Source organism: Lactuca sativa, chromosome 8 (assembly GCF_002870075.4).
Source record: "Lactuca sativa cultivar Salinas chromosome 8, Lsat_Salinas_v11, whole genome shotgun sequence".
Taxonomy (NCBI): domain Eukaryota; kingdom Viridiplantae; phylum Streptophyta; class Magnoliopsida; order Asterales; family Asteraceae; genus Lactuca; species Lactuca sativa.
In genome coordinates, this window is record NC_056630.2 from 26,457,442 (window position 1) to 26,479,364 (window position 21,923).

The 21,923-nt window shown below is 36.9% G+C and overlaps 1 protein-coding gene across 1 annotated transcript; it reads left to right on the forward strand.

Annotated features, from left to right (window-relative positions):
- Positions 1-17,825: 17,825 nt before the first annotated feature.
- Positions 17,826-21,518, forward strand: LOC111877225 (G-type lectin S-receptor-like serine/threonine-protein kinase At4g27290). The gene is made up of 7 exons (XM_052766325.1): positions 17,826-19,249; positions 19,615-19,752; positions 19,864-20,045; positions 20,136-20,345; positions 20,387-20,661; positions 20,801-20,951; positions 21,035-21,518. The coding sequence occupies exons 1-7, from the start codon at positions 17,947-17,949 to the stop codon at positions 21,320-21,322; spliced, it is 2,547 nt and encodes an 848-aa protein (XP_052622285.1). The 5' UTR covers positions 17,826-17,946; the 3' UTR covers positions 21,323-21,518.
- The last annotated feature ends 405 nt before the right edge of the window (positions 21,519-21,923 follow it).

Here is a 21,923-nt window from a genome sequence, read left to right on the forward strand (position 1 = left end):
AGTATCTTCTTTTGTTTTTATTGCTACTTTATATGGCACGATTTTTAAACCAAAACAATTTCCGAAATCAAATGTGCCTATGATCGATGTGTTTTGAGTACTTCATTCCGCGTGTTTGGTGGTGTTCTTAGTCAAGGACAGGGGGGGGGGGGGTTCATCGAATGGATGTATATCATTCCTAGAATTTGGGTACTAAAGTCTAGATCGGATGGGTTTCCCGGTCTCGGGAAGCATATTGATAGAGTTAATTTAGTGTTTATAGTTCTGATCGTCCTCACATATGTGGTTCTCACAAGTTTGGTCTTATAGCTAGGAAGTTGTGGAATATGCTGGTGTTGTACATTCTTCTTGGCGGTGGTTATATTTATGAGACTCGCATTAGGAATCGTCATGGTATTTTTTATACTAGATATTTTCATCATCAAGTTATGGTTAGGAATATGTCGACCAAAGGTATCAGTTAGATGGTTAAGGATAAAGAAGGACGTGTTTTAGTTCTGATGGTAGAAAAAGGCCCTCGTGATTGTGTTTTAGATTTGTTCTACCTGTGCCGAGGTCAGGCAAGTTATGGGGTTTTTGATTTATAGCAGTAATGTATTGGTTCGACAGTTAAAGGATCGGTGTTTGTTCTTGGTTAGGAGGTGTTGGCCGGACCGTGTGGTTTCCAAGTGGGTGGTAAGGAGTGATTTCGAGGATGAAATCTAATTTAAGTGGAGGAGAGTTGTGACACCCTATTCCGAAGCCTTCCTAATTTGGGGTTGTGGCTGAGGATCGGTTATCATAAGCCTTAGGGCCTTTAGGAAAGAGAGATCTAGACCCATTGGGGTATGGGTAATGTAATTTAGATGACCTGGGAGTTCGGTTTGTGATTTGGAGCCCAAGGGTATAATCGTAAACGGGCAGTTGGAACCTTTTATAAATTTAGATTTTAGTTCGGAAAGGATGAGTTGATAGAAGGATAGAGCTTCCCGTTACCTTTTCGTGGATATAAGGATCATCAAAATCGGACCTAGAATGAAGAACTTATGGCCTTAGGAAGTTGGAGGTTTAAGGGCTAAGCCTAGTACACTGGGCGTACTAGGGAAGGAAGTCGCGGATGCCTCGTGGAGTACGCTAGGCTGACTAGGAGTACACATAGCATACTCCAGTTAGACCCAAACCCTAATTTAGGGTCTTGGACCATATTTAAGCTCCTTAACTCAACACAGACCCTCTTATCTTTAGCCTCCATCCCTTAAACCCTAGAAACAAAACCCTAGCTTCCATAGGTGTGGTTCTTGACCTTTTGGCGTGATTTCATGCAATATGGTGCTCAATGAATAAGAAGGAGCTTCTTGGAGAAGTGTAGGATTGCTTGAAGCTTGTGGATCCAGGCTTTGTGATATTGATCTAACTTCCGGAGGTATTAAGCTTCACACTTGATTACTCTATTCTTAGATCTTGTTATGGCATAGTTTCATAAGCTTTTTGTCCTAAAGTTTGGATTTTTGTGAATATTGAGTACTCAAGAGCATATTAGCTATTCTTTTTGAGGTCTTGGAGTGTTATGAGTCATAAAAATGTTTGCTTGATCGTTTCTTTAAAACCATGCAAGAATTAAGTGGTTTTGAGTGTTGTGAAAGTAAGGATTTTGGAGATTTAGCCCTCTTTAGCCAAGCAAAGGCTTAAAGGTTTCGAATTTATGGTTTAAGACATCATTTAGGGTTAAGATAAGCTATTGGATGCTTTTTCCTTAACCACTAAGAGCTTATTATGCACTTTTGAACCTCTGATGAGTATGTTGGGCATACGTAGGAGGGTACGCTTAGGGTAATGCGAGTTTCATGCATTGAAGATTTATACATCGTGCTTTGGTAGTTGGTATGCGGGGTGTACGTTTGGAGTACGCAGGGCGTACTCCCCGGTATGTCTATTTTGGTCCTTTTTTGGTTTGGGCCTTGTTGGGCCATTGGACTTCTGACTTTGGGCCATGGATTGATTGTGGGCTTTCTTGGAATTAGATTCATGATTGGTTTTGGGCCCAATTTGAAAGTTGGTCCATATTGGGCTTGGGATGCCATTTAGGAATTAGGCTTTTTGAGAAAATGGGTTGGGCCTTGGTTTTGGACCAAGTAATAAAAGGGTACATTGGCCTTTTACCCTTGTCCTTAGGCAAGTAATTTAGATTCTTGATTATGGGTCGAGATCCAATTATTAATTGGATTTTATTTGATGGTGCTAGCACACGGGGATTTTCGGGCACAACAGACCAAGATTTTATTTGAGAGATTCAGAGGCTTGAGGTGAGTTTTCCTTCACTGTATCTGTAGGTCGAAGGCACCAATGCCAGCCCACTAGTTCATAATGTAGTGTGATGATTGTCTTTGTGATAATTGTCACTTATGCCTGTATTTGCTTGATGACTTTGTGATTCCTGTTAGGATATTATGTATTAGTAGTATGGGTGAAATAGACCCAATATTCGGTTGAAATAGACCGAAGGGGATTGCAAGCTCCTAGATATGCTTGATACTATCTGGTTGAAATACATCGAAGGGGTAGGAAAACACCCATATATGGTTGGTAGTATCCAGTTGAAATAGATCGAATGGGTAGGACAACACCCATATATGTTTGGCAGTATGTTTGTATAGTATGTGGTATTTTGGGGAACTCGCTAAGCGTTGTGCTTACGGTATTCAGTTTATGTTTCAGGTTCTTCTAGTTCGAAGCGGAAGAGCTCGTGATGATTGTAGTGCACAAAACACATTGCTCTACATTTTATATTACTCTGATATATATATGGATGTTATTGATACACTTTGCTTCACTATGGTTTTGATGATTTTGTCTTGGATAATAGTTCTATTAATTTCAAAACTGAAATTTTTAGTCTTAAATTATGGGATGTTACATATAGTATCTGTGAGGATCGATAGAAATGGATAGTATAGGATCTATGAGGATCAGTAGGAATGAATATGTAGGAATGGTTATTTTATAGTAACGGTAGGTTTACAGGTCCGATAATTATGGAATATTATCATCTCAATATCATGGGATTGAAATCCCTATGTATCTCACTAGGTTTCCCCAACCTAACCCACTCTGTTCATATGCATCATAGGTATCAAGACTTAAGCCAATGGAACTTCATTAGGATGTTGAACGATTAAGATATAGCCTTCAAAAGTATTCAGGGCCATCATGTCTTTATATTGTAACGTATGTATCTGTATTGATTATGACATCCTTAGGGTTTTAACATTTTGGAAACAAACATTTGTAATAAAAATGATATTTTGTATTGGGATTTTCTGCAAATATAAATAAATGCTTTTTAAAACATAAAGAAAAGTTTTAATTGGTTCTGAAAATAAGAGGATGTCACAGCAGCACCGAAAGGGTTCAGAGTTGACGTAGGAGCCTGATGATGAGATGTGAGAGCATTACCTAGAGTTATTTGAGACAGTGGACTTCAAGGAAGAAGTCTAATTCAAGTGGGGGAGAATTGTAACAACCGATCCAAGGTACTTTTCCATTTTGACCCGCGGTTTAAAAATAGTTTGCAAATTGGTCCCAAGGGACATTTATGAAAATTTAAAAAGGAAGCACGTACACTAGGTGTACATCTAGTACATAGGACGTACGTGGTTAAGGTACAAACCCTAATTTTTAGGGGTTGCGCCATATTTAAGCAACCATATGCCTAAGGTTTCTTCATTACCAACCTACATAGCTCCTTTTGAGTCCCATTTCGAAAGCCTAGCTTGTTCTTGAATGTTCTTGAGCTTTTGTGGTTAACTTTTGGTGCTTTTGTACACTTTGAAGAAGAAGGAGCTTGGTGTTCAAGCATTGGTTGGAGTGGAGCTCCTAGATCCAGAGTCTTCATCAATTTTGCTAGCATCTAAAGGTATAAAGCTTCTATCTTGCTAGCATTAATATTGGAGATGTGATGTAATATGACATCCCATCTTTTAAAACATTTTTTAATCGATAGAGGAATTTTTCAGGGACAGATGCTTGTATTTTGCTCCCCTAAAAAACACAATATATTATAAGCATTAAACATTAAATTAACATAAATATTTATATTTAGCATATACGTAAAGATATATATATATATATATATATATATATATATATATATATATATATATATATATATATATATATATATATAACATACCTGTTCATTGAACAAGATTTGTTCATTGACCAAGATTAATTCAATGGACCATATTTCATTCTTGTTGTAGAAAGACATCTGCTTCCAATGGTTTACGCCACGAACCTTGATACTCAAATCATCCCTTGTTACATCCAAGTCAGCTATGAAAGTGATATTTGTTGTAGACATATCCCTGCAAATATCAGAATCCATTCTATAAGTTTGATGCCAAATAATTGGTAACTACAAGAGAGTATTAGTGAAATTATCCTTAATAGTATATATGTACACTTTTTCAAAGACATAAAGATGAATATATAGCAAAGATCAATCAATAAACACATTATATTCGAAAAATGTCAAAATGGTAAAATTGAAGAAAAATATAAAAATTGTATCAAAACATAAAAACTGTACCAAAATATGAGAATTTAAGTAAAACAGAATAAAAAACAGATGAATATTTATGTAACGCCTGTGTTTCCGGGCATGCCATTTTTAGCATTGTAATAGTCTAGGTTAACCTTTGTAACCCGTTTTGAAATAATAAGATCGTATTATTTGAGTATTATGTGTTTTGTGCTTAATTGCTTAATTATGTGGTTTGATTAATTAAAAATAAAAATAAGTGTCAAAATTTAAGTGTAAAATAAACTTGATATTTTTGGTTAATGTTGTAGTAGTTGAAACGAGGTTTCCGAATATATAAAGAACGCCCAAATCTGACTTCGTATGAGGAAGTTATGATTTTCTGAAGTTTCGACTTAGCGGTATGCAGCCCGAAATACTCGATTTGAGATCGAGCAGTTTTTAGTCGAATCGATCTAAACGAGAATCGAAGATCTCGTTGTTGGTATCAAAGCGATGAAAAGTTAGGCGAGAACGGACGTCAAACGAAGAAGTTATGAATTTATAACGAAGTTTTCTGTCCCGGCCTATTAAAAATAAATAATAAAAATAAAGTTAAAATTAGCCGACGGAGTCTAAACAAAAGTTGTAGAGCGTAGTCTCACCTTCGCGTGGATATAAAGAACGTCGAAAACGGAGTTCGTATGAAGAAGATATGAATTTCCGAAGTTTATTACCTAATTTGTATTTAAATTTAATTATAAAACCCGGTATTATCCGAAGGGGGAGTCACCGGGCATATCCGAAGTACGCCCAGTGTACTGCTGTACGCCCCGCGTACAGCGAAGCATGACGACCTTCGCACTCGAGTTCTTCGGATGACGAACGCAATGACGATTTCGGACCAGTACGCCCCGCGTACTCCGAGGCTCCAGCCTCCTATAAATAGGATGCGAGGGTTCCGGGCTTATTTGCTCATTTCTCCTCCATTTTGTGCCGAAGCTCTGCGTGTAAACCCCCGAAGCCATCCCGACACCCCGGATCTCATATCCAAGTTAAGAAGGAAGTTTCGCGCTCCCGAGATCCCGAGCCGAAGCTCTGCCCACGAGAAGTTCGATTTTTGTGAAGATCTTCCAGATCTGCTGAGGATTACTACTTCTGTAAGCCATAGTGCTGTCCGATCATCTTCTGATCAAGTGAGTGTATACTACCTTTCATAAACACGATAATAATACAAGTATGGTTTGAGTGTATTAAGTATATTGTTGTTTATATGTGTGAATGTGTATTCACTTTCTTCTATCTTATAGATTTGATTATTTCTCTATGAAATACGTGTTATGTGTGTGTGCCTCATCTGTTATGTGGAATATGTATTGATTAAAGCATGCTATACAGGTTTTTAAACTATGTATAAAAATGTATATTTTATCTACTAATATGTTAGGTAGAACATGGGTAGATAGTTGGTGTGTAATAAACAGATGAGAGGCCTCGTTGTTGTTTGATTTAGTCATCTAGCGGAGTTTAGATGACGAACACGGACTTTTCTAGTTTTGAGATGTGTGTCTGTGATATTTTAGACACGAGCACTAGTTTATTTTAGGAAAATTGCCTAAAATGCTTTTATGTGCTAAATGTTATATGATTGCCATATATGATATTATACGTTCGGATCTATGGTCTGTTGCCGACCGGATCTAGAAACCTTATGTGTGTAGGATTCTAAGCGTACGTCTACGATATTAGAACTAGCATGTAAACGTTTCGGAGTGATAAGGATGATTTGAATATCTATCGTGATTGAGGATCTAATTTCACCTTATTCGGTGTGTAGATAAAAAATGGTGAGAACAAGAAGTGGAGTTAGAAATGTTGATGAAAACAGGAATCAACCACCAGTGATTGAGCAAATACCTATCGTAGCAGCAGCACCTGAGCCAATAACCATGGCTGGTGTGCAAATGATGATTCAAACAATGTTGGATCGTCAGATGGATGAAACTAGACGGTTGCTTCAACAGAATCGTGAAGAACTGTCAATTCATGTGGAGGAGCCTGAATTAAATGAAGGGCACTCGGAAGGTGGAAACTTCAGTGGGTCTATTGGTCAAGCCAACCCACCGATAGTTAGGCAAAACAACCATGATGGAAGGAATGGGATGCAAGTACAAGGACTTTCTAACTTGCAAACCATCGACCTTCAATGGAAAGGAGGATCCGATTGGAGTTATGGATTGGATCTCCAAAATGGAGTTAGCCTTCATGACTTGTGGCTGCAGAGGCAAGTTGCAGACTATCTATGCAGTGCGACAATTCCGAGGTGGAGCCGTTCGTTGGTGGAACACACTAGGGAAGACTTTAAGCCCTAATGAGCCACTGCAATTGACATGGGCAGAATTCTTGGTGCAGTTCAAGCACAAGTTCTGCTCGGCTCAAAATTTGTTGGAACTAGAGAACAAGTTTCTGACATTGACGAAAGGCAGCACGTCAGTTCATGAATACACCAATAACTTCACCGATAAGATGGAGTTTTCCTTGCGTATCGTCCCAGACGAGTTGACAAAGGTGGACCGGTATGTGAAGGGACTCCCATGGGAGTACGAGGTGCCAGTACGTCAGGCACATACTCTAGAGACAGCTATCTGGGCTAACAAGTCTGTTGAGAAAGTGATTAAGGGGAGAACCACCGACAAGGTTGAGGTTGGTGAGAAGAGAAGGTTTGAGGGAACATCTGGTTCCGGTAAGAAAGACAAATTTTCGAAATCTGATTCGAAAAAGTTTGGAGGAAAAGGAGGCGAAGCGAAGTGGTATGATAAGTGTAAGAAAAAGCACTTTGGGAAATGTAGCGAGGATGTAACATGCTACAAGTGGGGAAAAATTGGGCATTTTGCCAATGAGTGTCCGAACAACAAAAGGATGTGTTTTGGTTGTAATGAAGAGGGGCATATTTTGAAAGACTGTCCGAAGAAGAAGGAGGCAGCAAAGCCCAACATTCCACCAAAGCCGAAGGCGAGAGCCTTCCAGATGACACTTGAGGCTGCGAAAGATGAAGCTGATATCGCTTCAGGTACCTTTCTCGTAAACGAATTAACTGCTCAAATTTTGTTTGATTCTGGAGCCAACTACTCCTTTATTTCGCATGAGTTTGGTAGAAAGCTAGCTTTGCCTGTTGATAGACTAGATAATGCTTTATTAGTCGAAGTAGCTAGTGGCAAGTTTGTACCTGTTAGCCATCGTATGAAAGACATCTTAATCCACCTTAATGGGAATAAGTTTCACGAGGAATTATTGCCTATCGAACTTAATGGTTTCGACATCGTGTTGGGAATGGATTGGCTTAGCGCCAATGATGCCGAAATTTTATGCAAGAAGAAGATAGTTAAAGTAAACCCGCCTGGGAAAGATTCATTTATGGTGTACGGGGACAAACGGCGAGTGAATTCTGGAATCATTTCCCTAATGAAAGCCAGAAAGTGTTTGACCAAGGGACGTACATCATATTTAGCATTCGTGATTGATGCTAAGAAGGAAAAGAAGGTGATGCGGAGTATTCTAGTGGTGTGTGATTATCCGGAAGTATTTCCCGAAGATCTTCCTGGATTACCACCTGATAGACAAGTGGAGTTCAGAATAGACTTGTTACCAGGAACCACGCCAATAGCAAAAGCACCTTATCGATTAGCACCGACGGAGATGAAGGAGCTGATGATGCAACTTCAGGAGTTATTGGACAAAGGTTTCATTAGACCTAGTTCATCGCCCTGGGGAGCTCCGGTGTTATTTGTGAAGAAGAAAGATGGAAGTATGAGAATGTGCATTGATTACAGAGAGCTGAACAAGGCAACAATAAAGAATAGATATCTGTTGCCGATGATTGATGACCTATTTGATCAATTGCAAGGTTCGAGCTATTTCTCGAAGATCGATCTAAGGTCAGGATATCATCAGCTAAAAGTAAGAGAGCAAGATACCGAGAAGACTGCATTCAGAACTAGATATGGACACTACGAGTTCTTGGTTATGTCGTTTGGACTAACCAATGCTCCAGCAGCGTTCATGGATTTGATGAATAGGGTTTGTAATCCATTCCTTGATAAATCTGTGATAGTGTTCATAGATGACATTCTGATTTACTCGAAAAGACAAGATGAGCATGGCAGACACTTGCGAGAAGTGTTAGAAGTCTTGAAGAAGGAGAAGCTGTATGCAAAATTCTCTAAGTGTGATTTTTGGATTCGTGAAGTCCAATTCTTGGGTCACGTGGTCAACCAAGAAGGGATAATGGTTGATCCAGCGAAGATCGAAGCTGTGATGAAGTGGGAACAACCAAAAAGTCCCACGGAGATTCGAAGCTTTTTGGGATTAGTCGGATATTACCGAAGGTTTATCCAAGGTTTTTCTTCGATCGCTACTCCATTAACAGCTTTGACCCACAAAGGAGCTACTTATGCTTGGAGTGATAAGCATAAAGAAGCATTCGAGAAGCTAAAGAAAAAGCTATGCGAGGCACCGATACTTTCTTTACCCGATGGAGTTGAAGACTTCGCTATTTATAGCGATACGTCTGGGGTTGGATTGGGTTGTTTTTTAACCCAAACAGAAAAGGTGATAGCATATGCGTCTCGACAACTTAAGGAGCATAAAAAGAATTACCCGACTCATGATTTGGAGTTGGCAGCGATAGTTTTCGCTCTGAAAATATGGAGGCATTACCTCTATGGAACGAAGTGCAAACTTTTTACTGATCATAAGAGTCTACAATATCTCTTTAATCAGAAGGAATTGAATATGAGGCAACGACGCTGGCTAGAATTACTCAAGGACTACGACTGTGAGATACTTTACCATCCCGGTAAAGCTAATGTTGTTGCTGATTCTCTCAGTTGGAAAGTCAATCTTGAAAGGAAAAGGCCAAGAGCGTTGAGAATCGAAGTTGTCTCGACTATTTTGGAAAGTATAAAGAAGGCTCAAAGCGAAGCTTCTAAAAAGAATGACCGAAAGGAGGAACGTTTGGGCAAAACGTTGGTGTTCGGTGTAAACAGTCATGGACTGAAGGTGTTCCAAGATCGGATTTGGATACCTAAGACAGGAGGAATCAGAGATCTTCTGATGGAAGAATCTCACAAGACCATGTACTCGATTCATCCCGGTAGCACTAAAATGTATAGGGACCTGAAACCCTACTACTGGTGGCCGACGATGAAGCTTGATGTTGCAAAATATGTGGCCGAGTGTGTGACTTGTGCGAGAGTCAATACACAACATCAGAAACCATATGGGAGTTTAGAACCATTGCCTGTGCCTATGGGTAAGTGGGAAGACATTGCTATGGATTTTGTCACTAAACTGCCCAGAACAAAGAATGGTCATGACATGATTTGGGTGGTCGTTGATCGATTCACTAAGAGTGCGCATTTCATAGCAACCAAGGAGAAATGGTCTATGGAGAAGCTTGCAAATTCTTACGTGAAGGAGATTGTGAGGCTTCACGGTGTTCGTTAACGATTGTATCGGATCGTGATATCCGTTTCACCTCAAGGTTTTGGAAAAGTCTACAAGAGGAAATGGGTACCAAGTTATGTTTAAGTACAGCTTATCATCCGCAGACTGATGGTCAGAGTGAAAGAATGATACAAACACTTAAAGATATGCTGAGAGCATGTACCCTAGAATTCCTAGGTAACTGGGATGAACATTTACCTTTAGGAGAATTTTCCTACAATAATAGTTTCCACTCGAGCATAAAGATGGCACCTTATCAAGCTTTGTACGGAGATAAGTGTCGTACGCCGTCTTGTTGACTTGAGGCTGGAGAAAAGCAGTTTATGGGTCCCGAGATGGTCCATCAAACCGCTAAAAAGTTGAAATAATTAGAGAAAGAATGTTAGCAGCTCAAGATCGTCAAAAGAGCTATGCTGAAAAGAAGCGAAGGCCAATGACCTTCGAAGTTGGAGATTCGGTTTTGCTTAAAGTCTCGCCGTAGAAGGGACTTATAAGATTTGGTAAAAGGGGAAAGTTGAGTCCAAGGTTTATTGGACCATTTAAAGTTCTTCAGAGAATTGGGAACCAAGCTTACAAGCTCGAACTACCAGAAGAACTGAATGGAATTCACAACACTTTTCATGTGTGTTATTTGAGGAAGTTCACGGGAGAAGTTCCCGACATAATTCCAATTTATGAATTGAGAATTGATGAGAACAAAAGGTTGATTGAAGAACCAGAGGCAATTTTTGACCGAAAGACTAAGAAATTGCGACGCAAAATGGTTGGGTTAGTGCTTGTCCGATGGAAACACACGAATGGGCCGAATCTCACCTGGGAGACGGAGAGTGACATGTTGAGTCGCTATCCGCATTTGTTTGTTGATGTGTGATTCCGGGGATGGAATCATTCTAAGGTGGAGAGAATTGTAACGCCTGTGTTTCCGGGCATGCCATTTTTAGCATTGTAATAGTCTAGGTTAACCTTTGTAACCCGTTTTGAAATAATAAGATCGTATTATTTGAGTATTATGTGTTTTGTGCATAATTGCTTAATTATGTGGTTTGATTAATTAAGAATAAAAATAAGTGTCAAAATTTAAGTGTAAAATAAACTTGATATCTTTGGCTAATGTTGTAGTAGTTGAAACGAGGTTTCCGAATATATAAAGAACGCCCAAATCTGACTTCGTATGAGGAAGTTATGATTTTCTGAAGTTTCGACTTAGCGGTATGCAGCCCGAAATACTCGATTTGAGATCAAGCGATTTTTAGTCGAATCGATCTAAACGAGAATCGAAGATCTCGTTGTTGGTATCGAAGCGATGAAAATTTAGGCGAGAACTGACGTCAAACGAAGAAGTTATGAATTTATAACGAAGTTTTCTGTCCCGGCCTATTAAAAATAAATAATAAAAATAAATTTAAAATTAGCCGACGGAGTCTAAACGAAAGTTGTAGAGCGTAGTCTCACCTTCGCGTGGATATAAAGAACGTCGAAAACGGAGTTCGTATTAAGAAGATATGAATTTCCAAAGTTTATTAAATAACTTGTATTTAAATTTAATTATAAAACCCGGTATTATCCGAAGGGGGAGTCACCGGGCATATCCGAAGTACGCCCAGCGTACTATTGTACACCCTGCGTACAGGGAAGCATGACGACCTTCGCACTCGAGTTCTTCGGATGAAGAACACAATGACGATTTCGGATCAGTACGCCCCGCGTACTCCGAGGCTCCAGCCTCCTATAAATAGGATGCGAGGGTTCCGGGCTTATTTGCTCATTTCTCCTTCATTTTGTGCCGAAGCTCTGCGTGTAAACCCCCGAAGCCATCCCGACACCCTGGGTCTCATATCCAAGTTAAGAAGGAAGTTTCGCGCTCCCGAGATCCCGAGAAGTGCGATTCTCGAGCCGAAGCTCTGCCCGCGAGAAGTTCGATTTTTGTGAAGATCTTCTAGATCTGCTGAGGATTACTACTTCTGTAAGCCGTAGTGCTGTCCGATCATCTTCTGATCAAGTGAGTGTATACTACCTTTCATAAACACGATAATAATACAAGTATGGTTTGAGTGTATTAAGTATATTGTTGTTTATATGTGTGAATGTGTATTCACTTTCTTCTATCTTATAGATCTGATTATTTCTCTATGAAATATGTGTTATGTGTGTGTGCCTCATCTGTTATGTGGAATATGTATTGATTAAAGCATGCTATATAGGTTTTTAAACTATGTATAAAAATGTATATTTTATCTACTAATATGTTGGGTAGAACATGGGTAGATAGTTGGTGTGTAATAAACAGATGAGAGGCCTCGTTGATGTTTGATTTAGTCATCTAGCGGAGTTTAGATGACGACCACGGACTTTTCTAGACAGTCTTGTGGAACATTAGCAGGTTCGCCACCTGTAGGTGTTAATGAACTCGGGTGTTCATTCGATGTACTCCATCCCCCTCATGGTTGCCTTATTTGACTTATATTGCTGAGGAACCCCCGAAGCATGTGTTGTCGCCCCGATGAAATATTCTTAGACTAGGTCCCTTATGTTAGTTGTTTTAGGGACATAAAGTGAGAATAACGGGAATGGGTAATTGGGTTATTGTTGGTTGGTGGAAATTAAATATAATTATTTATTGTGGGTTGAAAACTCTATATGCTCACCAGGCTCCCAAGCCTGACCCACTCAGTTTTATTTGTATTACAGGAAGTGGCGCAAGGGCATGATATGGATGAGCCATCAAGTTGTTTTGTTTACAAGTCTGTATATGTATATATATATGTTGAATGACTTGTAATGTTACCGTTTATGCTTATTGGTCTGTATCGGAACATGACACCCCGAGTTTTGATTATATAATGAAAATACATTTCTTTTATGAAATGCTTTGGTAAAGATTGTTTTATCATGTTTTGTTTTTGGGAACAAATTCCGCAACTCTTTCAAATCAAAAGGATTTACTCTGAAATTATTTAAAAGCATAAATGAAAATCGGTCTTTTCTGACCGAGATTTTGGGGATGTCACAATTTAAGCATCGTACTTATGAAAAGTTTTTTTAAATGAATAATTTATGAAAAAAATTATAACAGATGAATATTTGTTACATAAAAACTGTATGAAAATATGAACATTTTAGTAAGAATATTAGTGTAGATAATTGTGTTCAAAACATTAAAGCGTATATATTCTGTCAATTCAAAACAATCCCAAATTTTGTAAAACTGTTTTTTCCAAAAAATTAAAATGATGAGTCAGAAAAACATCAGTTTTTTTAGTATAGATAATTCATAAAGAAAGACATGGAAATATAGACATGTTAATTAATGATAGCTAAATAAACGATATAAATGAGTTGCAATACATTGAAGTGTGTATATTATGTCAATTCAAAACAATCACTATTTTTGTAAAACTGTTTTTCCGAAAAATTCAAATGATGAGTCGTAAACATAAACATCAGCTTCTTGACTATAGATAATTCATAAAGAAAGACAGGGAAATATAGACTATGAAATATAGACATGTTAATTAATGATAACTAAATAAACGATATAAATGAGTTGCAATAGAAATGAAGCACAAACCTCTATCACTACGCAAGAATTTTATTAATTAATTTTTATGAAGCTCAACTTGTTGTTTATAAATTTTAAATTTATCAAGTTCTTCATCCTTAGAATGTAGCAAATAGACATAACAATATCTAGATGCATCATCAATAAATGTAACAACATACTTTTTGTTTCCAAGGGAAGGTGTTGCATGGAAATCACATAAGTCACTATGTATAAGATCCAACACCTTGCTTTCCCTAACAACATCTTTGAAAGGTTGTCCAGTGATTTTAGTTAGCATGCATGTTTTAGATTTTTCATTATTTTGCATATCAAAAGAAGGAATTAAACTCATTTTAAACATGCCTTTTAATATCTTGTAATGAATGTGTCCTAGTATAGCATGCCATAATTCATATTTTATTAAAATTATTGCTAGTACTATTAGAACCATGCAAACATAATTATCAATAGAAGGATAATTAATATTAAGCCTAATCATTCCATTACATACATATCCAAATCCCATAAAAGAACCACGTATTGACAAGATATACTTGTCACTTTATAATACTTGTTTGTAACCACAATTATTTTATACAATTTCATACACAAGATTCTTATGAATCCCTCGAACATATAAAACATTGTTCAAACACAAACATTTCCCAAAAGTAAAGGTAAGTAAAACAGATTCTAGTCCCTTGATTGGTTCAGTTGCAACATTTCTCATCTTCACAACAGATCCATCTTCAATTGGTTGAAAGTCCTTGAACCAATATAGATATTTGCAAACATGACTTGTTGCTCCCGAATCAACCCACCATGCAACATTATCATCCTGTACATAAAATGCTTCAGAAATCACATAAATATAATTCTAAATATATTTAGAATTCTGCATGAAAACAGAAATCTGACATTGTTGCTTTTCTGGATCCTTGGATCCACTTGGTCCATCGCCATCCTTGTTCACTTTACGAAAACGTCAATCTTTCTTGAAGTGACCTGATTTGTTACAAAAAACTACTTAAACTGTCAAAAGACAGTTTATAATAGTCATAAACTATCACTAAGATCGTATTATTAATAAGGGTCAACATGAAGTAAAAAATCGGGTTCATTTACAAGAATTCAGATTTCTAATGCATTTTTGCATTTTTTATATAGCAACATAACTCATATAAAAAATTTGCCTCTTGGACCCCGCCAAGGACTGCCGCCCCTTTGATCCCGCTCCCAGGGGCGCTGTCCCAGACCGCTGTTCGTTTAGGGGTTTCACCCCTAAATGACAGTCTACTTTAAATCTTGAATGAGCTTAAACAAGTGTGCACTCCACACCTTCCTCACTTGTTTAATATTCATGAAGATTGATTTAGGTTAACAACTCAATCCATTACATTTAAATACACATTGATGATACAAAATCACGAACATGTTGTGAGTGGCCGATCAAAAGTTGTTGTCCTTTTAATATTCTCTTATATTTTGCCCCTATTTTTCCTTTATGCTTCCCATCTTCCAAAAGTGATTTTTGGATAACATATTAAAGATACAAGAATAACTTCGTACACGATACGATTAAATAAGAACTTGAAGTGGTAAACGGAGGTCAATTCTATGAAATTAACCCTGTTTTCTGACTTTTCTCTTTATGTTTCACATCATCCAAAAGAGGTTTTAGAGAATATATCAAAGATTCAAGAATAACCTCGTACACGATATGTTAAATAAGAACTTGAAGTGGTAAACGGAGGTCAATCTCAATGTATGACCTATGAAATATGTTAAATAAGAACTTGAAGTGGTAAACGGAGGTCAATCTCAATGTATGACCTATGTAATTAACCATGTATTTTCTTTATGCTTCGCATCATCCAGAAGAGGTTTTGGACAACATATCAAAACTACAATAATAACCTCGTACACGATACGTTAAATAAGAACATGAAATGGTCAACGGAGGTCGATCTGAGTGTATTTCCTATGAAAACGTCTTAAAGTCCGGTTTTCAAAAGTGAAGGTTTCATGTCATTAGAATTTCTCATTATAACTTATGTATGTTTTAAAATGAAAAATTCAAGCTTATGTGGTGCTATTAAAAGTTATGTCGTATGAAATTAAACGTCTTAAAGTCCGGTTCTCAAAATTGAAGGTTTCACGTCATTAGAATTTCTCATTATAAGTTTTAAAAAGAAAAATTAAAACTTATGTGGTGCTATTAAAAGTCTTTCTAGTTTTATTTAGGGATAATGACTTGAAATGGTAACGAACTTTCGATTTTTGTCACATTTAGTCACTAAACTTTTTTTTCGTTATCTATTTGTCATTGAACTATTGAAACTGTTCACATTTTACCCTTATGACCGGCTGTTACAGATCATAAGGGTAAAATGTGAACAGTTTCAATAGTTTAGTGGCAAATAGATAACGAAAAAAAGTTTAGTGACTAAATGTGAACAAAATCGAAAGTTCGTTTCCCTCTAAAAAGTTCAATGACTAAATGTGAACAAACTTCCTATTGTATTATGTTTTAGCAAAATTATTTATTTTTGTTTAATTGTAGCAACATTTGTTGATGAAGAAATCTATGAAATAAAAAAACAAAATATAACATCCGGATTTCCAGGTATCATCATTTAAGTATTTTTCTTTTGAGTTAAGAAGAGAGACTCGACGAGTTGACGCGTCAACTCGTCGAGTAAGGTCGCGACTGATGACTCGGATTAATGAATGGACTCGACGAGTCGGTGAGGCGACTCGACGAGTCTGCGCTGTTGGCAAAAATCCTAAATCTTTGGGCCCGAGCCATATTTAAAGGCACTTATGGCCTTCAATTGCGACTACCATTCCCATAAGTGAGAACCCTAGCGAGCTTGAGTGTGTAGAGTGAGAGGAAGAGCTATCTTGAGCTTTTTGGTGTGATAGATCTGGACCCTTCTAGGTTCAGAGAGCCGAGAATACGAAAATTTAGTAGAGTAAACCTTGGTGTTCGAAGTTTGGAAGCATTTATGGGATTTTTATGGTATATATAGTTACTTTCATCTTACACATAGATATGAAGTATTTTATATAAATTACGTGTTATGTGTGCATATTATTTGAATACTTGCTGTCTATGCTGGATGAACGATTTTATACATGTTTTAAAAGATTTAAACGGTATATTTATTTTATATCTACAAATATATTGCGGATGAAACATGGATAGATGAAATAGTTGGTGTGTGATGAAATAAAATGATGAGAGATAAGTGATGATAGAAAGGTGGTGATAATTAGGTAAATAGATGACGATGAATATGTGATGTAGGATGAAAGGAGATACCATAACCTTAACCAGCAATGTGGCGATGTAGTCATCTACCAAAGTATAGATGGCGACCACGGACTATTCTAGACAACCCAGTGGAAACACCAGCAGGCCCATAACCTGTAGGTGATGAATTACGAGTTCAGACGATGTTGTAACTACGTATTCATGCGATGATACTCTTACCCCTTACTATGAATTACGAGTTCAAACGATGTTGTAACTACATATTCATGGGATGTCACAAATTTCGCATGCCAAACCAATGGTCATAATTCACATCAGTGAGAATGGTTCATTTTTTTGTAAAACCAAAATCAGATTGAAAATTTTGATTTTTATTTTGAAAAATGTCAAACCATTGGTTTTTTATTTTGGTTTTGGTTTTTTTTTTAAATATATTTTCAGGGTTTTGTTTTTTTTTTTTTTATTTCATAGATTTCTTCATCAACAAATGTTGCTACAATTTAACAAAAATAAATAATTTGTTAAAACATAATACAAGAGGAGGTTTATTCACATTTAGTCATTGAACTTTTTAGAGGGAAACTAACTTTCGATTTTGTTCATATTTAGTCACTAAATTTTTTTTCGTTATCTATTTGCCATTGAACTATTGAAACTGTTCACATTTTACCCTTATGACCGAACTTTCGACTTTTGTCACATTTAGTCACTAAATTTTTTTTCGTTATCTATTTGCCATTGAACTATTGAAACTGTTCACATTTTACCCTTAAGACCGGCAACAGCCGGTCATAAGGGTAAAATGTGAACAGTTTCAATAGTTCAATGGCAAATAGATAACGAAAAAAAATTTAGTGACTAAATGTGACAAAAATCGAAAGTTCGTTACCCTTTCAAGTCATTATCCCTTTTATTTATTTATTTATGAAGTTGAAGTCTTTCGAGGTAGAAAAAAGTTCATTATAATACAGTTGTTCAATGTTAAACACAGATATAACTCTCATTTTTTTATTGGTTGGAAAGCACTCTGTTCTGCCAAAAGTTCTCAAAGGGGATATATTCTGAAATTGTTTCTACGATCTTCATCCAATCCTTCCACCGCCCACCATTTTCAAGAATATATCAATGGTTGTCTATCTCATCTTTGTGTTGCTATCCTGTACCATATTCTTTTTCGTGTCATGTTCTAATGCGGTAGACAGTGTATCTGCAAATCAACCAATCAAAGATGGAAACACAATTGTTTCATATGGCGAGACGTATGAACTGGGGTTTTTTAGCCCCGGAAAGTCAAAGAATCGATATTTGGGGATATGGTACAAGAAGATATCACCTTGTACAGTTGTCTGGGTTGCTAACAGGCACACACCAAACACCGATGCATCTGGGGTGTTTGAAGTCACTACAGATAGAATCCTGCTGATTCACAGTGGTATTAGTATCGGTAATAGATCAGTGATTTGGTCATCAAATTCTACAATATTATCTGTTAATCCAGTGGCACAGCTTCTGGACACTGGAAATCTTGTGGTGTGGGATGAAAGTAGCAACAAAGAAAATCCGATCTGGCAAAGTTTTGACTACCCTGGTGACACATTCCTACCAGGAATGAAATTTGGGAAGGATTTGATAACAGGAAGAGAGAGATACTTGACATCTTGGAAGAGCCCAGATGATCCTTCTGTAGGAGAGTATAAACTCTGGTTAGACACAAATGGATATCCACAAATATTTGTGGTAAAAGGTCTAGTTAGACATGCCAGGCTTGGACCATGGAATGGTGTTGGGTTTCGCGGGTTTGCGTTGGAAAACACGAATCCAATTTTATATGCAGAGTTTACAGTTAACGATAAGGAAATTTATTATGGAGTTAAACTAAAGAGTTCAGTTATTCTGAGGAGGGTTATGATGAACGATGGCAACCCACGGCAGTTGAATTGGATCGAGAGAACACAAGAATGGGTCATGTATGGAAATATAGTAGTTGATAGCTGTAGTTATTATGGACGTTGTGGTCCTTATGGAATCTGCAGCATCGAACTTCCCCCTTGTAGTTGTATGGAAGGTTTTGAACCACGAGTGTCAGAAGATTGGAATGGAGGAGATTGGTCGTTAGGGTGTCAACGCAGAAAGCCTTTGAATTGTGGGACTCGAGATGTCTTCCATAAAATTTCAGGTGTGAAATTTCCAGACACACGGCGCTCATGGTACAACGTGACCATGTCTCTTGGTGAATGTGAGATGGTATGCAGAAGGAATTGCTCTTGTACAGCTTACGCAAATGTAGATATCAGAAACGGGGGAAGTGGGTGTTTGCTATGGTTTGATGACCTCATGGATATTACTGAGTATGAAGATCAGCAGGAACTATACATACGACTGGCAAGCTCTGAGTTAGCAGGTAAATATATTTTATACAATATATATATATATATATATATATATATATATATATATATATATATATATATATATATATATATATATATATATATATATATATATATATATATATATATATATATATATATATATATATATAAGTGAAAAGTGAAAAGTCTTGAGCCTGTTGAATTGTGGGGTGACATGGTTGGCCGAGAGATTTGACCTCCCACCACGTTAGCATGGAGTTCAAAGGCGCAATGACTAGGTAACACAATTAAAGCGATTACATTATACAATTTCATAAAACTTATTAGCCATACATATGATGATGTAATGTGCATAACCAGCAGGTTTGGATTTATTTGCATGGTTTTGTATTGTAACATTAATAACTATTACATTTATTAGAAAAAGGCGGATCCAGCTTCAACAAAAAGAAGGAAGTACTTACGGTGATGCTGTCAGTTTCTTCAGCTGCATTGCTTCTGTCTGCAGTAGCATATGCCTGTAGAAAGAAAATGAAAACGCCTCACAAAAAAGGACGAGGTAACACGGAGAAAAGACATTTTTTATGCTTCCATAAATGATACATTAACAATTACCATTACAAATAACAAGTTTCCAAGAATATATTATTTGGCATATCCATGTAATTAGGAGAAAATGAAAATGAACCTTTTGTAGGAAGCAGGCCACATACCCTCGTTAAGGATCAATCCAGTGTTCAGATAGAAAACCTTGATGAGGTACCTTTTCTTAGCATGTATCAAATAGTTAATACTGATAACTTTAAAATTGATAATAAGATTGGAGAAGGTGGTTTTGGTCCAGTTTACAAGGTAATTACTGCTGTTTTAATTAAAATGTGATACTTGACAGTATCATCAAAAGGAATATTACAATCGTAGGTTCCAATATTTATTTTTTAGGGTGTGTTGGAATATGGGAAAGTAATCGCTGTAAAGCGTCTCTCAGAAACATCCCAACAAGGACTTGATGAGTTCCAAAATGAAGTCATTTGTATTGCCAAACTTCAACATCGGAATCTTGTGAAGCTTCTTGGATACTGCATTCATGGAAATGAAAGGATTTTAGTTTATGAATACATGGAAAACAAAAGCTTGGATCATTTCTGTTTGGTTTGACTCCCTCTAATGCCTTACTTTCACACATGTTGTAGCAACATCCAGACTTATTAAGTAGTTCATATTTCGCAGATGAAGATAGAGGTTCAATGCTTGACTGGCCTCAGCGCTTTCACATTATCCATGGTATAGCTCAAGGTATTCTTTATCTACATCAAGATTCCCGCCTCCAAATCATCCACAGAAATCTCAAGGCAGGTAATATCTTGCTGGACAGTGAAATGAACCCAAAAATATCAGACTTTGGCCTTGCTCGGAAATTTGTAGGACAGGATGACATGGCTAAGACAAAGAAGGTTGTTGGAACATAGTAAGATTCTACAAAACATGGACTATATTAATGCTCACATATTTTTCTCAAGACATGGGAAAATTAAAAATAATAAAAATAAAATAAAATAAACACAAAATCCTACTAATCTATGTTTATTAATTGAACTTGGTTGTAGTGGTTATGTTTCTCCTGAGTATGCGGTACATGGATGTTTCTCTATAAAGTCGGATGTATTTAGCTTTGGTGTAATTGTGTTGGAGATAGTGAGTGGAAAAAAGAACAGAGAGTTCTCTCATGAGGCTCATAGTGACAACCTTCTTGGACATGTAAGTAGACTCAAAGGGACAACCACTACTGTTTTCTTTAAGATCAGCATTAGCATATTTATTTGATGTTTGGTTTCATTTAGGCATGGAGGCTCTATAAAGAAAACAAGTCCATTCAACTACTGAATGCGTCTTTACGCAACTCCTGCGTCATCTCTGAAGTACTACGATCAATACATATTGGATTATTGTGCGTGCAACATCATGCAGAAGATAGGCCAACTATGTTGTCTGTGGTTTTAATGTTGATTAGCGAGGGTGCATTACCTCCACCTAAGCAACCAGCTTTCTTCACAGAAGAAAGTCACCGTCAAGTCGACTCTGTTTCAACTCTAGAGGAATACACAATAACACTATTGCATGCTAGATAGAAAGCTTGTGTCTATGGTAGATTTGAAAGTGCATCTTATGTTCAGCTCTATTCATCTCATTTCTTTGAAGCTTTAGTTTTGTCCTTTCCAGATTGTAATCTTATGTTCCATATCTAGAGGAACACATGGTAAAACTGCTGCATGCAGATGTAAAATTACAAGCGAGAATCTCTATTCATCTCCTCTCTCTGATGCTTGAGTTGTGTCCTTTCCGGATTGCATGCTATATATATATATATATATATATATATATATATATATATATATATATATATATATATATATATATATATATATATATAAACTTCCTCGTCATCACGTACCAAAATAGAATAAGATTTTGAACTTTCTGGTCGATGTTAAGATAAATTCACATATTCTCGGAGACAATACATGGTAGTTCCATTATCTAATAGACTAATATAGTATCAGCATTACTTACGTATGTTTATATCAAGGATTTATTGTTGCTGAAACAAAACAAATTAAGCACTTCAGATAAATATCAAAACAAACTTCGGTGAACTTGCTGAAATAAAATATTGAAAATGTAAATCAAGTGAACACAATATTAACGTGGTTCGGTGACCTAGATTCACGG